Source organism: Larus michahellis, chromosome 6, assembly GCF_964199755.1.
Source record: "Larus michahellis chromosome 6, bLarMic1.1, whole genome shotgun sequence".
Lineage (NCBI taxonomy): Eukaryota > Metazoa > Chordata > Aves > Charadriiformes > Laridae > Larus > Larus michahellis.
In genome coordinates, this window is record NC_133901.1 from 27770132 (window position 1) to 27786459 (window position 16328).

Genomic DNA, 16328 nt, shown 5'->3' on the forward strand with positions numbered 1-16328 from the left:
TAAGGGGAGCTTGCTGCTCGAAGCAGGGGAATGCTGGATGACAGATTGTCCAGCTCAAGACTTTGCCTGTCCTGGTTGCTTGAGACTCAGTCCAAACTCAACTGAGTGGTGGAAATCTCTAAGAGCACTTGGGACTGCAATGGAGTCTGGTAGCTGATGTCAGACCATTACTGGTGACATACACCAAGGGGACACTTTCAGACATCCATTTTCCCTTTGCAAAACCAGTGTAAGACCTAGCAGAGTCTTGTTAAAGAAACAGGACTGGTGAGTTCCTTTCAGTGAATTACATCTAATAGTCTGCTAAAACTGTCAGTGATCTTTTCCTACTGCTTAAGCTAAATATTTCTGTACAAATTTCACCTCCTATTTAGATACCAGTTCTTTTTGTCCCACTGTGACAAATCAGCCCGTTATACATGGTAAGCTTCTTACCATGGCCCAAAGGATGGACTTAAAATCATTTGGCCTGAGTTTAAAATCCTTGCTGCAGTATCTAATCCACTTGCTTTTCTCCTAGGTCCCAGTGGAAGGAGTTACCATTTTACATCAGTTTCCATTTTCTTCAGCTTTGCAGAGAATGTCTGTCATTGCTCAGGAAATTGGTGGGGAACAACAGGTCTTCACAAAAGGGGCTCCAGAAATGGTAGCCATGTTATGTAGAGCAGAAACAGGTAACTAACATTTATAAATGCTTCCTAGAAACACATATGTGTAAGTGACTTTGATGATGCAGTGGGGTCGAAGGTCCAAATGAGATTTCTGGGTCTAAGACTTTATACTTCAGCCTGACAAGTTAGGGTCTCTCTGTTGTGCTCCAAGTCGAAGCTCTCATACAGCCCTTCTCTGCAAAGAAGAGACGGATAAGACATAAAAGCAAGTTCCAACTCTTGTACAGGGTGTACAATCTCTGCCAGAATAGATATTTGAGAAAGGTGTCCACTGGTCCAGTATACACCAAAAAAAGTTTTAATTTTTCTCCAAAGCTTGGGAGGGCAGCTAGAAGAGTACAGCTCCTTCATGACATGAAGAAGGTAGGACTTCTGTGATTCTGTGACTTTGCAGAATAGTTTAGGATACTAAGTGCAAAGGGACAGATCAAAGATTTTCTTATTGAGCAAAGTTCAGTTCAGCAGCGTCCCTTCATGTCCTTGGCCTATTGGTAGACTCCAGGTGTACCTGCCCTCTGGGGCAGGAACCTTCTCTGTTGCAAGGCTTCCTTTTATTAAAAAGCAGTCAAATACCCTGATGAACTGTCTTTTCCCCTTTTTACAGTCCCGTCGAACTTTGAAAGTGAGCTTCTGCTCTACACAGCACAGGGCTTTAGGGTCATCGGACTGGCATGTAAATCTCTACAGGCAGGGAAGCAACTTACTGATCTAACAAGGTAAGCCACAGACTGCTTCTTGTCAGTCACATTCAGCCATGGGCTAGTGGTGCCTCACATAGTACCATTATCACAACACCCCTGCCAAGATCAGGGCTGTAGTACAGAGTTTGTTTAGATTTAGGCCAGAGGAAATCTGATTTAAACCTGGATATAGGTCTGTCTGAGAACGGGTAGAGGGCACTTCGTTACCCCATGCTTATAGTGCATGCCCAGAATCCTTACACATTTCTTAACAGTACATCAACATAGGAAATATAACTCTAGTACACACTGAAGTCTAGTATGCCCCTCCCTCAGTCCATCATTTCAACCATTCTTCTTGCAGATTTATCCAGGCTTTCAGCTGAAGAGAAGTCTCTCTTCTGTTTAGTTTTGTTTTTTTGTTATCCTGGCTCCTTGATTAAGCAAAGGCAGCAGATTATGCCCATTACACTGCCTGTTCTCTAGCCCAGCCAAAGTCAGCAGAGTTCTGCTGCTGTCTTGGTCCAATCCTTTATCTTTCTAGCTTTAGCTTTCTTTAGTTTCTAGAGAAGCCAGAAAACTCTTCTGCTATGCTCAAGGTATTAGTTTTCCACAAGCCTCACACAAGAACACCTACACACGAATCCATATGCTTTTACCTAAATCCTTCTAGCTTTTGTCTGTGATACTGCAGAAACATCTATTCTGAAACATTTGTAGTTACTTAGCATCTGCTGTCCTCCCTGTTTACTAGCTGCAGGTCCTAATTCAGATATTGCTCACTTGCTCTTTCTCAGTGCTTTTTGCTTTGCTGAAAGGGCCAATGACACTGGGGCAAAGCGCAAGTGGTTTGTTTAATTCTTGTGACGGGTATCATAACAGACCTATCCAACCCAATGAGCAAATGTGTGTGATATGGCCCAGATTTTGCAGTTGTGTGTGCAGTTATAGCATGCGTGAAGTATATACTGCCAGGAGAAAAAAGAAAACTGGAGGACAAACACAAGATCTGCTGTGAAAGCAATGACTATTCAGGCACCACCTGACTCACCTACTCTGACTGCCATGCAAGCGTTTGGCATCACCTGCTTCTTACTACAGAGCCTTAAATAAGTGTTTGAAAGCTTTTATTTTTTTTAAGACTCTTCAGAGTCAACCTGTCTCCCTGAGAGACCTCTAGTTTATGAGTCAGGGATGGGATTGCTTACCAAATTCTGTTCTCAACTGCATGTATTCAACTGTAAAACAGGCAATAGCAGCACAGGTGTAAAGAAAGAGTCAGAGAGAACAGAATTGGAGTTCCCCCATGCTGTTTGCTCAGGTCCTATTTGAAGAGTAGCAGATACGTTTACTAAGGTGTGTTTCTTTGTTGTACAGTCCTCAAATTTGAGAAGGACTAGTGTGCATGAACTTTCCAAATCAGACCACCACAGTTTGGGAATCCTGCAGGAAATTCAGGGTGCTTTTTCATGCTGGCTAAGGATGGTGCATGAGTGGAAAACAGTCCAACTTATCCATCAGGCTTCATGTTCGTATGTGGAGCAGGTAGGTTGAAATTGGCTCTTATTTGATTTGGTAATTAAGCAAATATGAGCTAGAAGCTGGCTATGTTCTGAACTCATTCTTCAGAACAAGGGAAGAAGAGAACAGAAGGATGAAAAATCAAGTGAAGATCCTCCATACATAACCAGCACCACTTGCTGCCAGTGGGAAGTAAACCCTGCTGGTATTGAAATAGCACCACAAAAGACAAGACAACCTGGGACTGCTGAAAACTAACAAGTTGTTTTACTTCTTTTGAGTTAGGTGGAATGGTTAACATCTACTGGCTGTCAGCAAATTCAGTGCAAAAACAGGCCAAAGGCAAAAAGAAGAATTAAATCTGTCTGTTCTTCACTCTTAGGGAGGAGGTAGAATCTGATCTGACATTCCTGGGTCTGCTGATAATGGAGAATCGATTAAAGAGGGAGACAAAGCCTGTCCTGGAAGAGCTCAGTGCTGCCCGTATCAGGAGTGTTATGGTCACAGGTATCTAAAATCTATTTATGTGGCCACTGGCCCAGACAGGGAGTTCAATGATGTTTGAGCGAACAGTCTGCTGCTGTTTTGTCACCACCACTGGTAGGAAGGTACAGACATTTGTATCTTTCAGGCAATTATAGTCCAAGAAGCATGTGTGTTGTAATAATGACATGAGCTGAACCATGCAGACTTATGTCCCTGACTACTTCACCAGGCTGTGTCAGATACCTAACTCTTAATCTGTCCCACTTTCACCACAATCGGAGCCTTCCTGTTCCTCTGATGCTTTTTAGTGAGTGCTTTTGTTCTCCCTGGTAAGGTTATCAGATGACAGGCACAAAAACATGTCATACAAGATACCCTCTTTATAGGGCCTCATGAAATCCTGTTGTCATAAATGAGCAGAGATGGAGCATGGATGCCAGGACAAATCACTAAACCTTATGACATCTAGTAATTCATGCCTAGCAGTCCCCATTTATTCCATTCTTTTCTTGAAGGGCTGGTTTGGATTTGGATAGGTTAACCTCCATTTTTTTCCATGGAAAAAAGATATTTTTCCAGGAGTCACACAGATCTTGTCTTCTTGGGCTTCACCTCTTTCAGCACATATCCTACACCAAAGCCATCTACGGGTAATTGATGGCAATCAGTGATACTCGCAGCAATTTAGCAGTGAAACCCTTACTGTTTTTTGTCTAAAACACATAATCTAGGAGCACATTCCCCATCTTCAAGCTGAAGATGAAAATATTTCATCTCCAGATCAGAATGAAAATATTTAATTTTCAGATGAAAACACATTTAATTGTTGAGACAGACCTTGTCTGCAAAGTTTTGATCTTTATCAAAAACTTTCTTAGGCACAGACATGGAAATCTAAGTGGTTCTTCTGGATAAATTTGAAAACTCAGAATTCAGGAAAAGTCTAATGTTTCCTCATTGCAGAAGTTTTTAGATAACATTCCCCTTGATTTTTCTAGGTGACAACATTCAGACAGCTGTAACCGTTGCCAAAAATGCTGGGATGATTTCTCCAACGAACAGAGTGATTCTTGTGGAAGCAAACCAAATACCTGGATCTTTTTCAGCATCTATAACCTGGAAACCACTAGAAGAAAACAAAACTGAATATTACAGACGCCTGGTGAGCTTATGAGAAGCAGGTGTTGTGCAGCAGGAAAACAAACTAAGTTTGAATGCTTTAAATAATGCAGTGGGATTATGCTAGTATAACAGAGACCAGTCGTTCACCATTGTCTGCATGTCAGAATGTTATGTGCTAGAAAAGTTTTTTAAAAGAAGGGATCCTTATAATCTAGGATCCCCTAGATCTTCCTTCCTAGCATAATATCTTGTGAACATGTTTTTACTAACTGCCTAGCTAGGCTTGAGAACAGCTTTGCAGAAACCCAGGAAAGATTTGTCTCTAGCCCTCATGCTTAGCTGATGCCTGTTTAAAGCATGTTTCCTTTCCCTGCAAGGTAAATTTAGTAGTATAGATGTGGACTTAAAATCTATGGAACTGCACTGAATGAGCCAGCCTTGTTCAAGCAGTTAGAGAGTTAGCACTTCCCCATACCTGCAGAATTAAAACACAGATTAACTGTTGAGAAATTGCATGTACACAGTGAAACATAGGCCAGCTATGCTAAGAAATTATATTTAATCAAGCATCTCCACGAAGACACTGAGCCAAAGACCAGTTACTCTCTCCCTGAAGAGTATGTCTGAAGATGCTGACCCTACTCTGGGAAGTATTAAAGTCAGGAAGGTGGTAGGGAATCTCTGCAGGGGCTGTTGAGGGTCTCCTTTCTACTAAAGCTTAGCCTGAGCAGCACTTTCACCGTATTTCACTGCAAAAAGGCATGCCTATTTATGGTCCCCATGTGCTCTCTCTAGCTCCACTCACTCACAGTGCAGCCCACCAGATTGGGACTATTGCATAAATTCTATCGAATGTGGCAGTGCTGAGGGCCAGCTTTTAAGACATACAAAGCACCCAGATCACACTGAAATTAATGGCATTATGCACCTAAATCGCTTTACAAATCCAAGCAAAGCCAATGGGCCTTGAAGCCAGGTGTCACAGAGCCTTCACAAGTGCCCTCTCCCTGGTATGTCATTTTCTTTGTCTGTAGTACTGCTTGTGTAAATGCACATAGTAGCTTTTGGGGGCCTGGGAGTAGCACTCATTTTGTCTTGTTTTGTAGGAGGATGACAGTCAGACTAAAAGAAGAACCAGGCTGGCATTGGAATCAGGCCAGTATCATTTTGCCATGACTGGAAAATCCTACCAAATTGTAGCACAGCATTTCAGGCACTTACTTCCAAAGGTAAGATCTAGATTATTTAATTGGAGTAGGCTTGCCATTCAGTAGATCGCATTAGCTGTAGACATGTGCACCAGGATGTCTTTTGGGAACAATTCTAACCCTACAATACTCATGGGCTGGATGAATCTCTGATCTTAACATATGGGGAAGGATCTGAAAATCCCTGGATTTTTTTCTGCACGAGAGGAGCAGGCCTGCCTCACGGTGTGAGGACATGACTTAAAATATATGCCTGGCCCTTGCACTGCGCTGATTCTGTGATGTTTTAGAGAACAGGAGAAAACATGGTATTACACAGTATGCAATTCATCATGACTTGTCTGTTTTATGGAAAGGATAGTCTCATGAATTCTCTTCTAGTAAATCCCTGCCTGGTAATCTGTGCTCGTTCAAATGACACACCAGGCCTCTTGTCCTTATTGTGATTTTTATTTTTCAAAATGTTAATAAAGATAGCTTTTATCTTTGATCATCAGCTTTCCTGTTTTGAAGTCTAGCATCAGTTGTTTGGAAATGTGAATTTTTGGTGGTTTCTATTCCAGATTATCACTGAAATCACCGTGACTCTCCTCAAGAGCTAAAATCACTTCCTTTTTTCTCCTTACAGCTCCTGCTGAATGGAACAGTTTTTGCTAGAATGTCTCCTGGTCAAAAATCCAGCCTTGTAGAAGAGTTTCAAAAGCTGGAGTAAGTTCATAATGAGCACTAAGAGTAAGGAAACATTTGATGAATTTCCAGGCTTGAAAAGAGTCTAGTAAGACCTAGCTTTTGTGTAACATAGCATTCCCTGGAAGTGCCTCAAACTGAAACTGCCACAGACATACACCTTGGCAATTAAATTCCAAAAGCCTGTTAAAGAAGAGACACTGATGTCCATGTTGGTTTTGGCAACCTGTCAAAGACCTAACATTCCCGTGATTCTGGGTTTCGTTTGTTCACATCATCCTTCATTCTTACTTCTCTTTCTGGGCCTGAAGGAGGGGCACTTGTCTACCCAAGATTTTTAGGATGTCTCCCAGCAGTTTCTCTGATGCTAGTGGTCTTTTTACTGCACTGTTACTGGCTCAGTGTGATGGGTTAGAAAACATGGCAGGGCACTCTGGATTGATATGCCCTGTGCTGCTCACAGTCACAGAGGTGTATATATATCCCCAAGTCCAAGGTGTCTTGTTACCTGTTATTCAGCTGTTTCTCAAGTCTTTTGAAGACCCCACCCTCACCTCAACTAGCTAGCCCCTGGCCTTGCCCTAGAGCAGGGAAAGCTTTAGGCTGTTTCAGATTTTTGGCCCAATATGAGCAGTTGTGAGCACACCAACCACTGTCTGGCCTCACTGGACCACCATCAGTGCCTCCCAGTGAGAACTTCCCCTGCACTGAAATCCAGGCCTCAGCAGTAAAAGACACAAGTGAGTCAGCTCCTGAAGCACTATGTTGATTTTTACTTGGATGCTGCAGATGTAAGAATTTACTCGTAGGGCTCAGCTCATCATTTCACAAGGTTATTTTAGCCTCAGGGTGGGGAGCTGTCTCCAGGTGTCCTGTTAAGATCATGTTCTCCTCCTTTCTCTACTCCAGCTGCCTCTGTCACTCTCTGTCTGCCCCAGGAGATTCTGGCAGGACTGGACCCCAAAGCAGAGTCCCTATTTATGTCTATTCCCAGTGAACACGAGGTACCAGTGCCTGCAATTCTTCCTTTCTGAGCAGGGCTGTCACCATTAGCCCTTTCCTCTGTTATGATTGACCTTAAACCCAGTGAAGATGGGAGACTGAGTCCATTGTAGTGAACACAATACTTCATGCTAATGTATTCTTCAGTCCGTCATAGCAGAAATTCTTTACTGTAGGCACATCTGAGGTGCAAACCCAAGGCCCACGCATAGTCCACAGTCCTGGGCTTGTATTTCAGTCTTTCAGCTTTCCAGAAGGGGTTTTAACAAAAAGCTCGCATGACTTCCATATATGACTCGCATGGAGGAGATTCTGATTCGCTCCTGTTTATATGACTCACTTTCCCCAGCACTGAACCATAGGTCACTTTTTTTTTTTTAGTTACTTTGTGGGCATGTGTGGAGATGGAGCCAATGACTGTGGGGTAAGTGAAAATTCTTTATAATATATTTATTTTAAAAATGAATGCAATGCCAGTAGAATACCCCAAACTGAGCACATGCTGGAGGTGGGAGTGCTCTGCCTATTCATAGAACGGCTATACTGGCATCAGTACTGATTCAGGTCTGATCCCACAGTGTTGTCCTTACCATGCAAGAGCTGTCCTAGGCAGAGATTCTTGCAGTTTGTCGTCTCGAGGACTGGTTCATTTGCTTTGCAAAAAACACCAAAGGATTCTCCAAATCCTCCCCTGGCATTTCCTTCAAAATCTTCAGTGATTGTAGGAGGAGAGGACTATGGTGAGGAGGAGTTTCCACAGGGAACAGCTGTAGTCATACAAGGTTTTTATAAATGCACATTTTAGAAGTGCAATAAAGTGTTTTGTTTTTTCCCAAAAGGAAGGGTCCACATTCAGGAGGGACCCATAATTCCTGTCTCGGCAGGTTCAGTTCACTCCGTGACTTCAAACATCCGTGTGTCAGTCAGCAATGCCACCTAGGCATTGAAGCATTCTCCTGCCCTAACACAAAGTCACAAAGTCACAAGGGTTCTCCTGGGGGAAGCAAGCAGAGAACCTAGACTGTCCACATAAGGAGTGACTGCAATTAAGTGCTGACAAAGGAGGCAGAGCCAAACCTGTCTTCTGCAGCTGGTGGTGGATGGCTTTGGGTTCTGTCGGAACTGGACTTTCCCATGCTGTGGGAGTGAAGAGGGACTGCTGTTCACAGAATGCATCCTATAATAAGGGGTCATTTTTTGGCTGACATGTCAAATGCTGTGTCTTTATGGTTTGTGAGTGCTGAAGGAGAATGTAACTTTCAGGCTTTGAAAGTGGCACATGCAGGGATATCACTGTCAGAGCAGGAGGCATCTGTGGCTTCACCTTTCACATCCCGAACCCCCAGCATAGCGTGTGTGCCAGAGCTAATCAGGTAAGCATGGGATTTTGTTTCCTATTACATAAAGGAGACGGTTCCCACTCCTCTCAAACATTAATGTCGTGTGTTCCCACCAGGCCAGAATGTACATATCTATAGAAAAATGAATGTCTTTGACTTTGAAATTGCCATTTGTCTAGTTCCCATGTGAAATTCCTTTAAGATTTATTAAGTCCCTCAAAACTACAGGAGGAGGGAATCTACAGCTGAGCTTTATGTCATTAGCAGTATTTCAAATGCAAAGGAAAGAGCAAAATGAACAATGCTCCATAAAGCTGAATCAAGTGTCCACAGTATCAGCCCGTACACTGCTGTTAGGCCCTGCCTCTGATACCCTATGCAAGCAAAACATCAGCATCTGTTATGCCAGGGTCCTGATTTTGCTTACTGTGGCAGATAAATAACAATGGAGAGTGCATTACCTTCATTGGATTCTATATGTTCACTTCAGGAGGAGAGGACTTGTTAGTTTGAACTCACTGAGCAGCTGTATGCCTTTGTATGGTTTTCCTCGTATGAAGTCGTTGCCTGCACTATTAATGTCAGCAGGAAGACTTGCTGGGGTACATTGTGATCTTGGGAACACAGATGACTGGATCAAACCCTTTTGCTTGCAGCAGGATTTCTGCAAGTGAAGATTTTATTTTCATTCAGCCCAGATTTTTTTTTTATTTCACCTCCCGGCAAGATATTAGCAGAGACTTCTCTACTTATGACACATGCTTTGTTTTTCAAGTGTTTTGAGAGGACGGGCAACAGGAGCAGACCCATCACCTAACTGCTGTCCTTTATTCATGTCTTTACACAGGGAAGGCCGTGCTGCCCTTGTCACTTCCTTCTGCATGTTCAAGTACATGGCACTGTACAGCACCATTCAGTACCTTGGTGTTCTCCTACTGTACTGGGTATGTCTTGGGAACATGTTGGCTAGAACTGGATCAGCTATTACTCCCTTGTAGAAGAAACATGGCATAAAAGCCACAGTAAAACTAGGGTATGGAGCTTTACCTTTATCTGAGCTGCAGACTTCGGTGGTGTGATCATATGGCCCTCCTGTACCCTCAGCTGAAAACTGGAAAGATTCTTCCCATTAACTTCAGCTAGTGGGCTCAAGATTCAAGCTGGGCAAAATGAAGGCTGAGATACTGAACAGTATTTTGGCTGAGGGCATATGTCTGTGAAAAGGGAGAATCTGGTGTAAGCATATGCTGTTGCAATTTATTCAGCATTTAAAGCATGAATTAGCTTGACAGTAAGGAAAATCCCCTAGAGTGCCTTAAACCACTTTTGCATGGCTTCTTCCCAAATAGAGAGGAGGGCTTTGCATTCAGAAGTCACCCAGCATTGAGAAAGCACATATCTTCAAATAGCCTTCTTTTTTATTGCATTGAGTGTACTGGAAGCCTGGTTAGTCTGAACAATGCACAAAATTAAAGTATTCACTGCAGGCCCAGTGATGACGAATCTATTGGCAAAGTCGTGGATTGTGTGGTCCCCTTATCTGCTGACTAGTGTTTCAGAGCAAACAGCAGAGTATTAGCTCCATGAAAAGAATACAGCTTTCTGAAGACGATATAAACAAGCCCACGGCAAAAGTCTGATTTATGATTTTTTTTTCTTTGTGTTCCTCTTTTCAGCAACTAAACTCCTTTGGGAATTACCAATTTTTGTTCCAAGATCTGGCTATTACCACTGTAATTGGTGTGACAAGTAAGCCCCTTAGTCATCCTATGTATTAATTTCACCTCCTTGGAAATACATAATCCTATGTACAGAAATGAAGAAAAGAGACTACATAGAGTGCAGGATGTTTAGATTTGTAGAGGAGGTGTCTTGAGAAAATCTCTGAAATAAGATTGGTAATTCTTAGTGCTGCTTTTGCTTAGCATGTATGTTGTTGTTGATAATGGGTTGTTATGTCTAGAAGGAGTAAAACCAGACCTAATGGAGTGGAAAGTCTGTTCAGGTTTTTTTCCTGTTAACTTGGGAAGGCAGATCAAGAAGTTACCTAAGGATCTATGTCGGCAACTTGTACAGTGGGACTGAGTGCATCCTCAGCAAGTTTGTCAGCACCACCAGGCTGTGTGGTGCGGTTGACATGCTGGAGGGAAGGGATGCCATCCAGAGGGACTTTGACAGGCTTGAGAGGTGGGTCTGTGCAACCCTCATGAAGTTCAACAAGGCCAAGTGCGAGGTCCTGCACGTGGGTTGGGGCAAGCCCAAGCACAAATACAGGCTGGATGGAGAATGGATTGAGAGCAGCCTGAGGAGAAAGATTTGGAGGTGTTGGTTGATGAGAGCAACATGAGCCAGCAGTGTGTGCTTGCAGCCCAGAAATCTAACCATATCCCAGACTGCTTCAAAAGAAGTGCGGCCAGCAGGTCAAGGGAGGTGATTCTACCCCTCTACTCTGCTTTTGTGGGACCACACCTGGAGTCCTGTGTCCAGCTCTGGATCCCCCAACATAAGAAGAACATGGACCTGTTGGAGTGAGTCCAGAGGAGGGCCACGAAGGTGATCAGAGGACTGGAGCACCTCTGCTATGAGGACAGGCTGAGAGAGTTGGGGTTGTTCAGCCTGGAGAACAGAAGGCTCCAGGAGGACCTTATAGCCCCTTCCAGTACTTAAAGGGGGCCTACAGGAAAGATGGTGAGGGACTCTTTATCAGGGAGTTTAGTGATAGGATGAGGGGTAATGGTTTGAAACTGCAAGAAGGTAGATTTAGATTGAATATTGGGAAGAAAATCTTTACTGTGAGGGTGGTGAGACACTGGAACAGGTTGCCCAGGGAAGCTGTGGATGCCTCATCCCTGGAAGTGTTCAAGGCCAGGTTGGATGGGGCTTTGAGCAACTTGGTCTAGTGGGAGATATCCCTGCCCATGGAACTAGATGATCTTTAAGGTCCCTTCCACCCCAAACCATTCTATGATTCTATGATCCATGCCCAAATGAGAAAGTGTAGGGATCAACTTTTTGGAGTCCAACTCATATTTAAAGCTGTGTAGGCAGGAGGAATGAGAGGAAAGAGATATGAAAATGGAGAGGAAAGAAATGACAGATGTCAGACACTACAGAGCAGGAAGCTGTAAGCCAAGAATAAGAGAGAAAAGCAGTGCTGGAGGGGAAGGAGAAAGATGGGCTTGTTGAGATAAAGTAAATGCAGGGAGAGGTTCAGATGCAGGAATGTCAAGGGCAGGGGCATGAAAAGCATATATCAAAACCACATAGCTGTCTTCCATCCCTGCTGGAACCCAGACAACTGGAAAAGGCCTTGATTAAATCAAGCCTAAAAGGGTCAACCACAATACTGGGTCCCAAAAGCTACCTTCTGTAAGTAGTCCATTTGGAACGCTGCATCAAGGCTTTCTGTATAGCTCTTTTACTCAAAGTCTGGATAACTTTGTTGAATGTAAGAACAGAGGAAAACCTGTCGGGTGAGCTAATGCAGTCCTTTACCAGCTCAAATAACCAGGGATACTAGGTGCTTAGTCCGTGCAGGATGCACAGAACATGGGCAACAGAGAATCCCAAGCCACGGTTGACAAGTGACAGAAAGAGAACCAAAGAGCTTGAGGATATCCTTAAATCCTTGGGCCTGACAGTAGCCAAAAAAAAATCTAACATTTTCTTTTCCAAAAATGCCTTATGATAGGCAGATGCCATTAATTGACCTCTTCTGTAGCCAATAAGATTTTGTAAGAAAACAACTCTGTATTTTGTACTTGTATTGTACTTGTATTTGTATGTAGTATAAAGAACATTATAGACTGTAAAATCGCTGGCCATTGATATCAGTCAGTAATAATACAGCAGCACTGCTTGTATTTTGGACACACTAATAAACATGTCTGTGCATGTTGCAGTGAGTTTCACAGGTGCCTATCCAAAGCTGGTTCCCTACAGGCCTCCTAGCCAGCTCGTCTCTCCCCCGTTGCTGCTCTCTGTTGTACTTAACATCCTCTTCAGCCTCAGCATGCAGATTTTTGGCTTTTTGGTGGTCCAGGAGCAGCCTTGGTATTCCAAGACCGATATACATAGGTAGGTTCCTGTCATGGTTTAACCCCAGCCAGCAGCTAGGACCGTGCAGCTGCTCGCTCACCCCCACTTCCCTCCCCGAGAAGGGTAGGGAGAAGAGGGAGAAAATGAGGGGAAAGGCAAAAAAACACTTCTGGGTTGAGAAAAAGACAGTTTAATAGAACAATATCAGAAAAGGAAAATAACAGTAATAATAATAATCATGACAGAAGTCACTCTCACCGCCTGGTGAATTGGCACCGTCCTGAGCGGCATTTGTGCACTGTACCCCCCGGGCCAACCCCATTTATATACTGAGCATGGTGTCTATGGTACAGGATATTCCATTGGGCATTTTGTTGTTCTGTCTATACTCCTTCTCAGTTTCTATGGGAAGCTGAAAACAGTCCTTGAAAAGCATAAACATCGCTTAGCAACAACTAAAACAGTATGCACTGTTGATATTCCTTTCATACATCATCTGAAACACAACAACTAGAAAGAAAATTAACTCTGTCCCAGCTGAAAACAGGACAGTCCCCTTCTTGGGACTCTGGGTGACACAGGACACACCTGGTGGGACAGGTCTGCATGGTACTATTGATCAGCTTAACTGTGGGCCTGATCAGTAGCTGCAGGCACACCCTGTGCTTCCCCACAGGGTGCAAACACATTAAAAAGTGTTGTCTGCGGGTTCTTACGCTCTCCAGCAAGTCTGCTGTGCAGCACAGTGCACGTGGTGAGAACGCTTGAGCTCAACGCTTTTGTTGAGCACAAAGAGGAGTATTTGATTGCAGGGAAGACCAGCGTATCCAAGTAGGTTTGAGCTCAGGCTCTACCAAGTTCAGCAAGCTCAACCCAGTGGGTAAGATTGAGAACATTGCCAATAACCTACATCCCTGTGATAGCAGGAGCAAATCATGGCTGTGAGGGAGGATTCATGATAGTCGTAGTGGAAGTTGGGGAAAATAACCAGGACAGTGATCATTTGCTGACCAGTGTGCTGCTCTTTTTCAGTGCCTGCCTCTCAATGAACAACCACATGGAGAATTATTCCTCTGTTTCCAGCCTGGGGCTCCATGGGATGAGAGATGGAGCCCTTGAGCAAACAGACAATGGCTACAAGAGCTATGAAAACACCACAGTGTGGCTGCTAAGTACCATCAACTGCCTCATCGTAGCACTAGTGTTTTCCAAGGGAAAGCCTTTCAGGCAGCCCATCTACACAAACTGTAAGTATGGGGAGAGAGGGAGGGATCTGTGAGGAAGTCAACTTAGGAGGTCAATTCACTGGGGAAAAATTAAAACTTGACCAAAGTGATGCCAAGCAAAAAAAGCAGAAGACCAATATTAGATTACTAAATGACTGAAGGCCACCTTTTCAGAAGTTTTAGTGCCAGTGGCATCCTGTGACCAGTGGCTTTCTGAGCTGGGCCCACACATTGTGCTTCTGTACTGCTAAAAACTTGACCCTGGCATTTGGATTTCTGAAACAGACCAATGGAGTTTGATAAAAACTTCTAAGCAGTAGCAGGAAGGTGGTGTGGGCTGGCAGAAGCATCATATTACTTAAGGTAGCCTGAATGAGACATCTCAAGAAGAGCCAGAATTAGGTGGTTCCACTTTGCTTTAGTCTTTAGAATAACTCTGGAAGAGCCCTATTCCTGTGTCCCCAAAGCATGCTGGATGAGCAGTATTTGACAGAAGTCATGTTCAGGGCATTCTTTTGGGCCCATCTCAGAAGAAAACATACAATGACATTTGCGCATTTGCAGAGTAAATGCTGAAGGTACTTGTCTGAGTAAAGCTGAGGTTTTACTGTGTTCATTTTTCTTTTGCTGAAAGTTCCTTCCTATCTATCTTATGGATTTTTTTTTTTGACTGACACAGAAAATTATAACAATCCTCTGTAGTAAAGGCAACCAGCTGAGATTGCTCATAAACCTGTAGTTTTATTTGTTTGTTCTTGCCCCTTCAGATGTGTTCATACTGGTGCTCATAGGACAGCTGGGCATTTGCCTCTTCTTGGTGTTTGCTGATATTGATGATCTCTACTCTAAGATGGATGTGAGTATTGTTCCGAGGTGGATTTTCTTTCTACTGCCAGGCCTCTTATAAGTGGGATTGTTTTTTACAAAAGACACAGACTTTTGCAGGGATACATGGCACCTTTAAAGAAAAATCATATTTAAAGAGATGGATTTTAGATGAAGGGTTGAAGAACCTTCTGAAATACGGTAGCTCCAAACTAAGATCTGTGCATTCTGACACCTGGACAGCTACACATGTAAGTCTGATTGTTTCAGCGCATTGTCCATGCAACAGATGGCATCACTAAGCTTACAGTGCTTGGTATGTTGGTGGCTTGATAGTTGTGAAGCGTGTGGCTTCAAATTTAAACTAACACACCATGCACTTGTGTTTCTCTGGCTGTACTACTCTGTACACAGATCATCTTGCAAAGAAGATCTGCCAGTTCGCACTCAGAGCATCTCTCAGTTCTCAGTCCCCAATATTTTCAGGCTCCCTGTTAAAATTTCAGATAGCCCTCAGTTTCCTAAAGCAACATTTGGGTTTAGAACAGTTGTAGAGAAAGACTAGTGGGGCTGTCATGGCAATAGAAGATCTATCTTGATCCTTAATTAATAAATACCGGTAGGGCTTGGCTTATTTAGTCTGGCAGAATGCAAGATGGGAGTTGCCTTGTGCTATTCCATCTTAGAGGAAATGCAAGGGAAGGATAAGATCTACATCAGCCGCAGGACAGGGTTGTCAATGGACCTGTGAATTAGTATGTTGAGGCTGGGAGATGTTAACCACCTCCACTGTGACACTCTCACAGCCTTGTAGTAGGAGTCACAGGAACAAAACAACAAAAGCAACACATGGCTATTTTTTCAGTACGTTTCTCATCAGAACGATGAAGTGTGGTGGCTTTGGGTAACAAGTACTGAACAAGATGCTGCTTCCAGTCCTGTATCTTTGTGTGACAGTTAGCAAGTGGATTTAGAAATGGAAATAATGAAACATGGAAAGAGAAATATAGACAAGGGGAACGGACCTGGATTTTGAATGCCAAGCAGTCTAGCTAAAGCTGCTTCACCGTGTAACTGTTCCCAGAGCAGCAGCTCGGCAGGCAGACCCAGCTAAAGAATCTGCCACGAGATGGCACTTTAAATCAAGTCTTAGTCCTGTCGTGACACAGGACATTGTCAGCATTGCAGCTGTGAGGGGCTAAAATGCCTTTGGCGAGAACTGCAAAACTCCCAGGATGTCTGGAAGGAATACACTGGATTTGCTGAGAAGAGAAAAGGAGGGAGTGGCGATTAAGAAATTCTGTAATAGCCTAGCCCTGGAGAAACTGCTGATCCAAATTTTGGATCTGAGCTGCATCTCCAGAATAAGTTGAGCTAGAGCCAGAAAGCCAGTGCTGCCAGATGAGGGAAGCTGGATCTGGGTTTGGAGCTGAAATGTTCAGATTTTGAGCTATTTCTTATATTAGAAAGAAAGGAAGCATTTAGATTTCCTGTTGCGGTTCTGGAATACAGTTTTCTCTGC

The 16328-nt window shown here is 43.5% G+C and overlaps 1 protein-coding gene across 1 annotated transcript in view; it reads left to right on the top strand.

The window, feature by feature from the left end:
• The window catches only part of LOC141744697 (putative cation-transporting ATPase 13A4), a 43807-nt gene that overhangs the window by 24629 nt on the left and 2850 nt on the right, over positions 1-16328 (top strand). Inside the window, exons 16-28 of the mRNA XM_074591226.1 lie at positions 521-674; positions 1276-1387; positions 3255-3379; positions 4357-4520; positions 5587-5709; positions 6317-6396; positions 7759-7801; positions 8641-8750; positions 9565-9661; positions 10394-10466; positions 12620-12794; positions 13788-14002; positions 14749-14837. Coding sequence (XP_074447327.1) covers positions 521-674; positions 1276-1387; positions 3255-3379; positions 4357-4520; positions 5587-5709; positions 6317-6396; positions 7759-7801; positions 8641-8750; positions 9565-9661; positions 10394-10466; positions 12620-12794; positions 13788-14002; positions 14749-14837 — 1560 coding nt within the window. The remainder of the gene's footprint in view (positions 1-520; positions 675-1275; positions 1388-3254; positions 3380-4356; positions 4521-5586; positions 5710-6316; positions 6397-7758; positions 7802-8640; positions 8751-9564; positions 9662-10393; positions 10467-12619; positions 12795-13787; positions 14003-14748; positions 14838-16328) is intronic.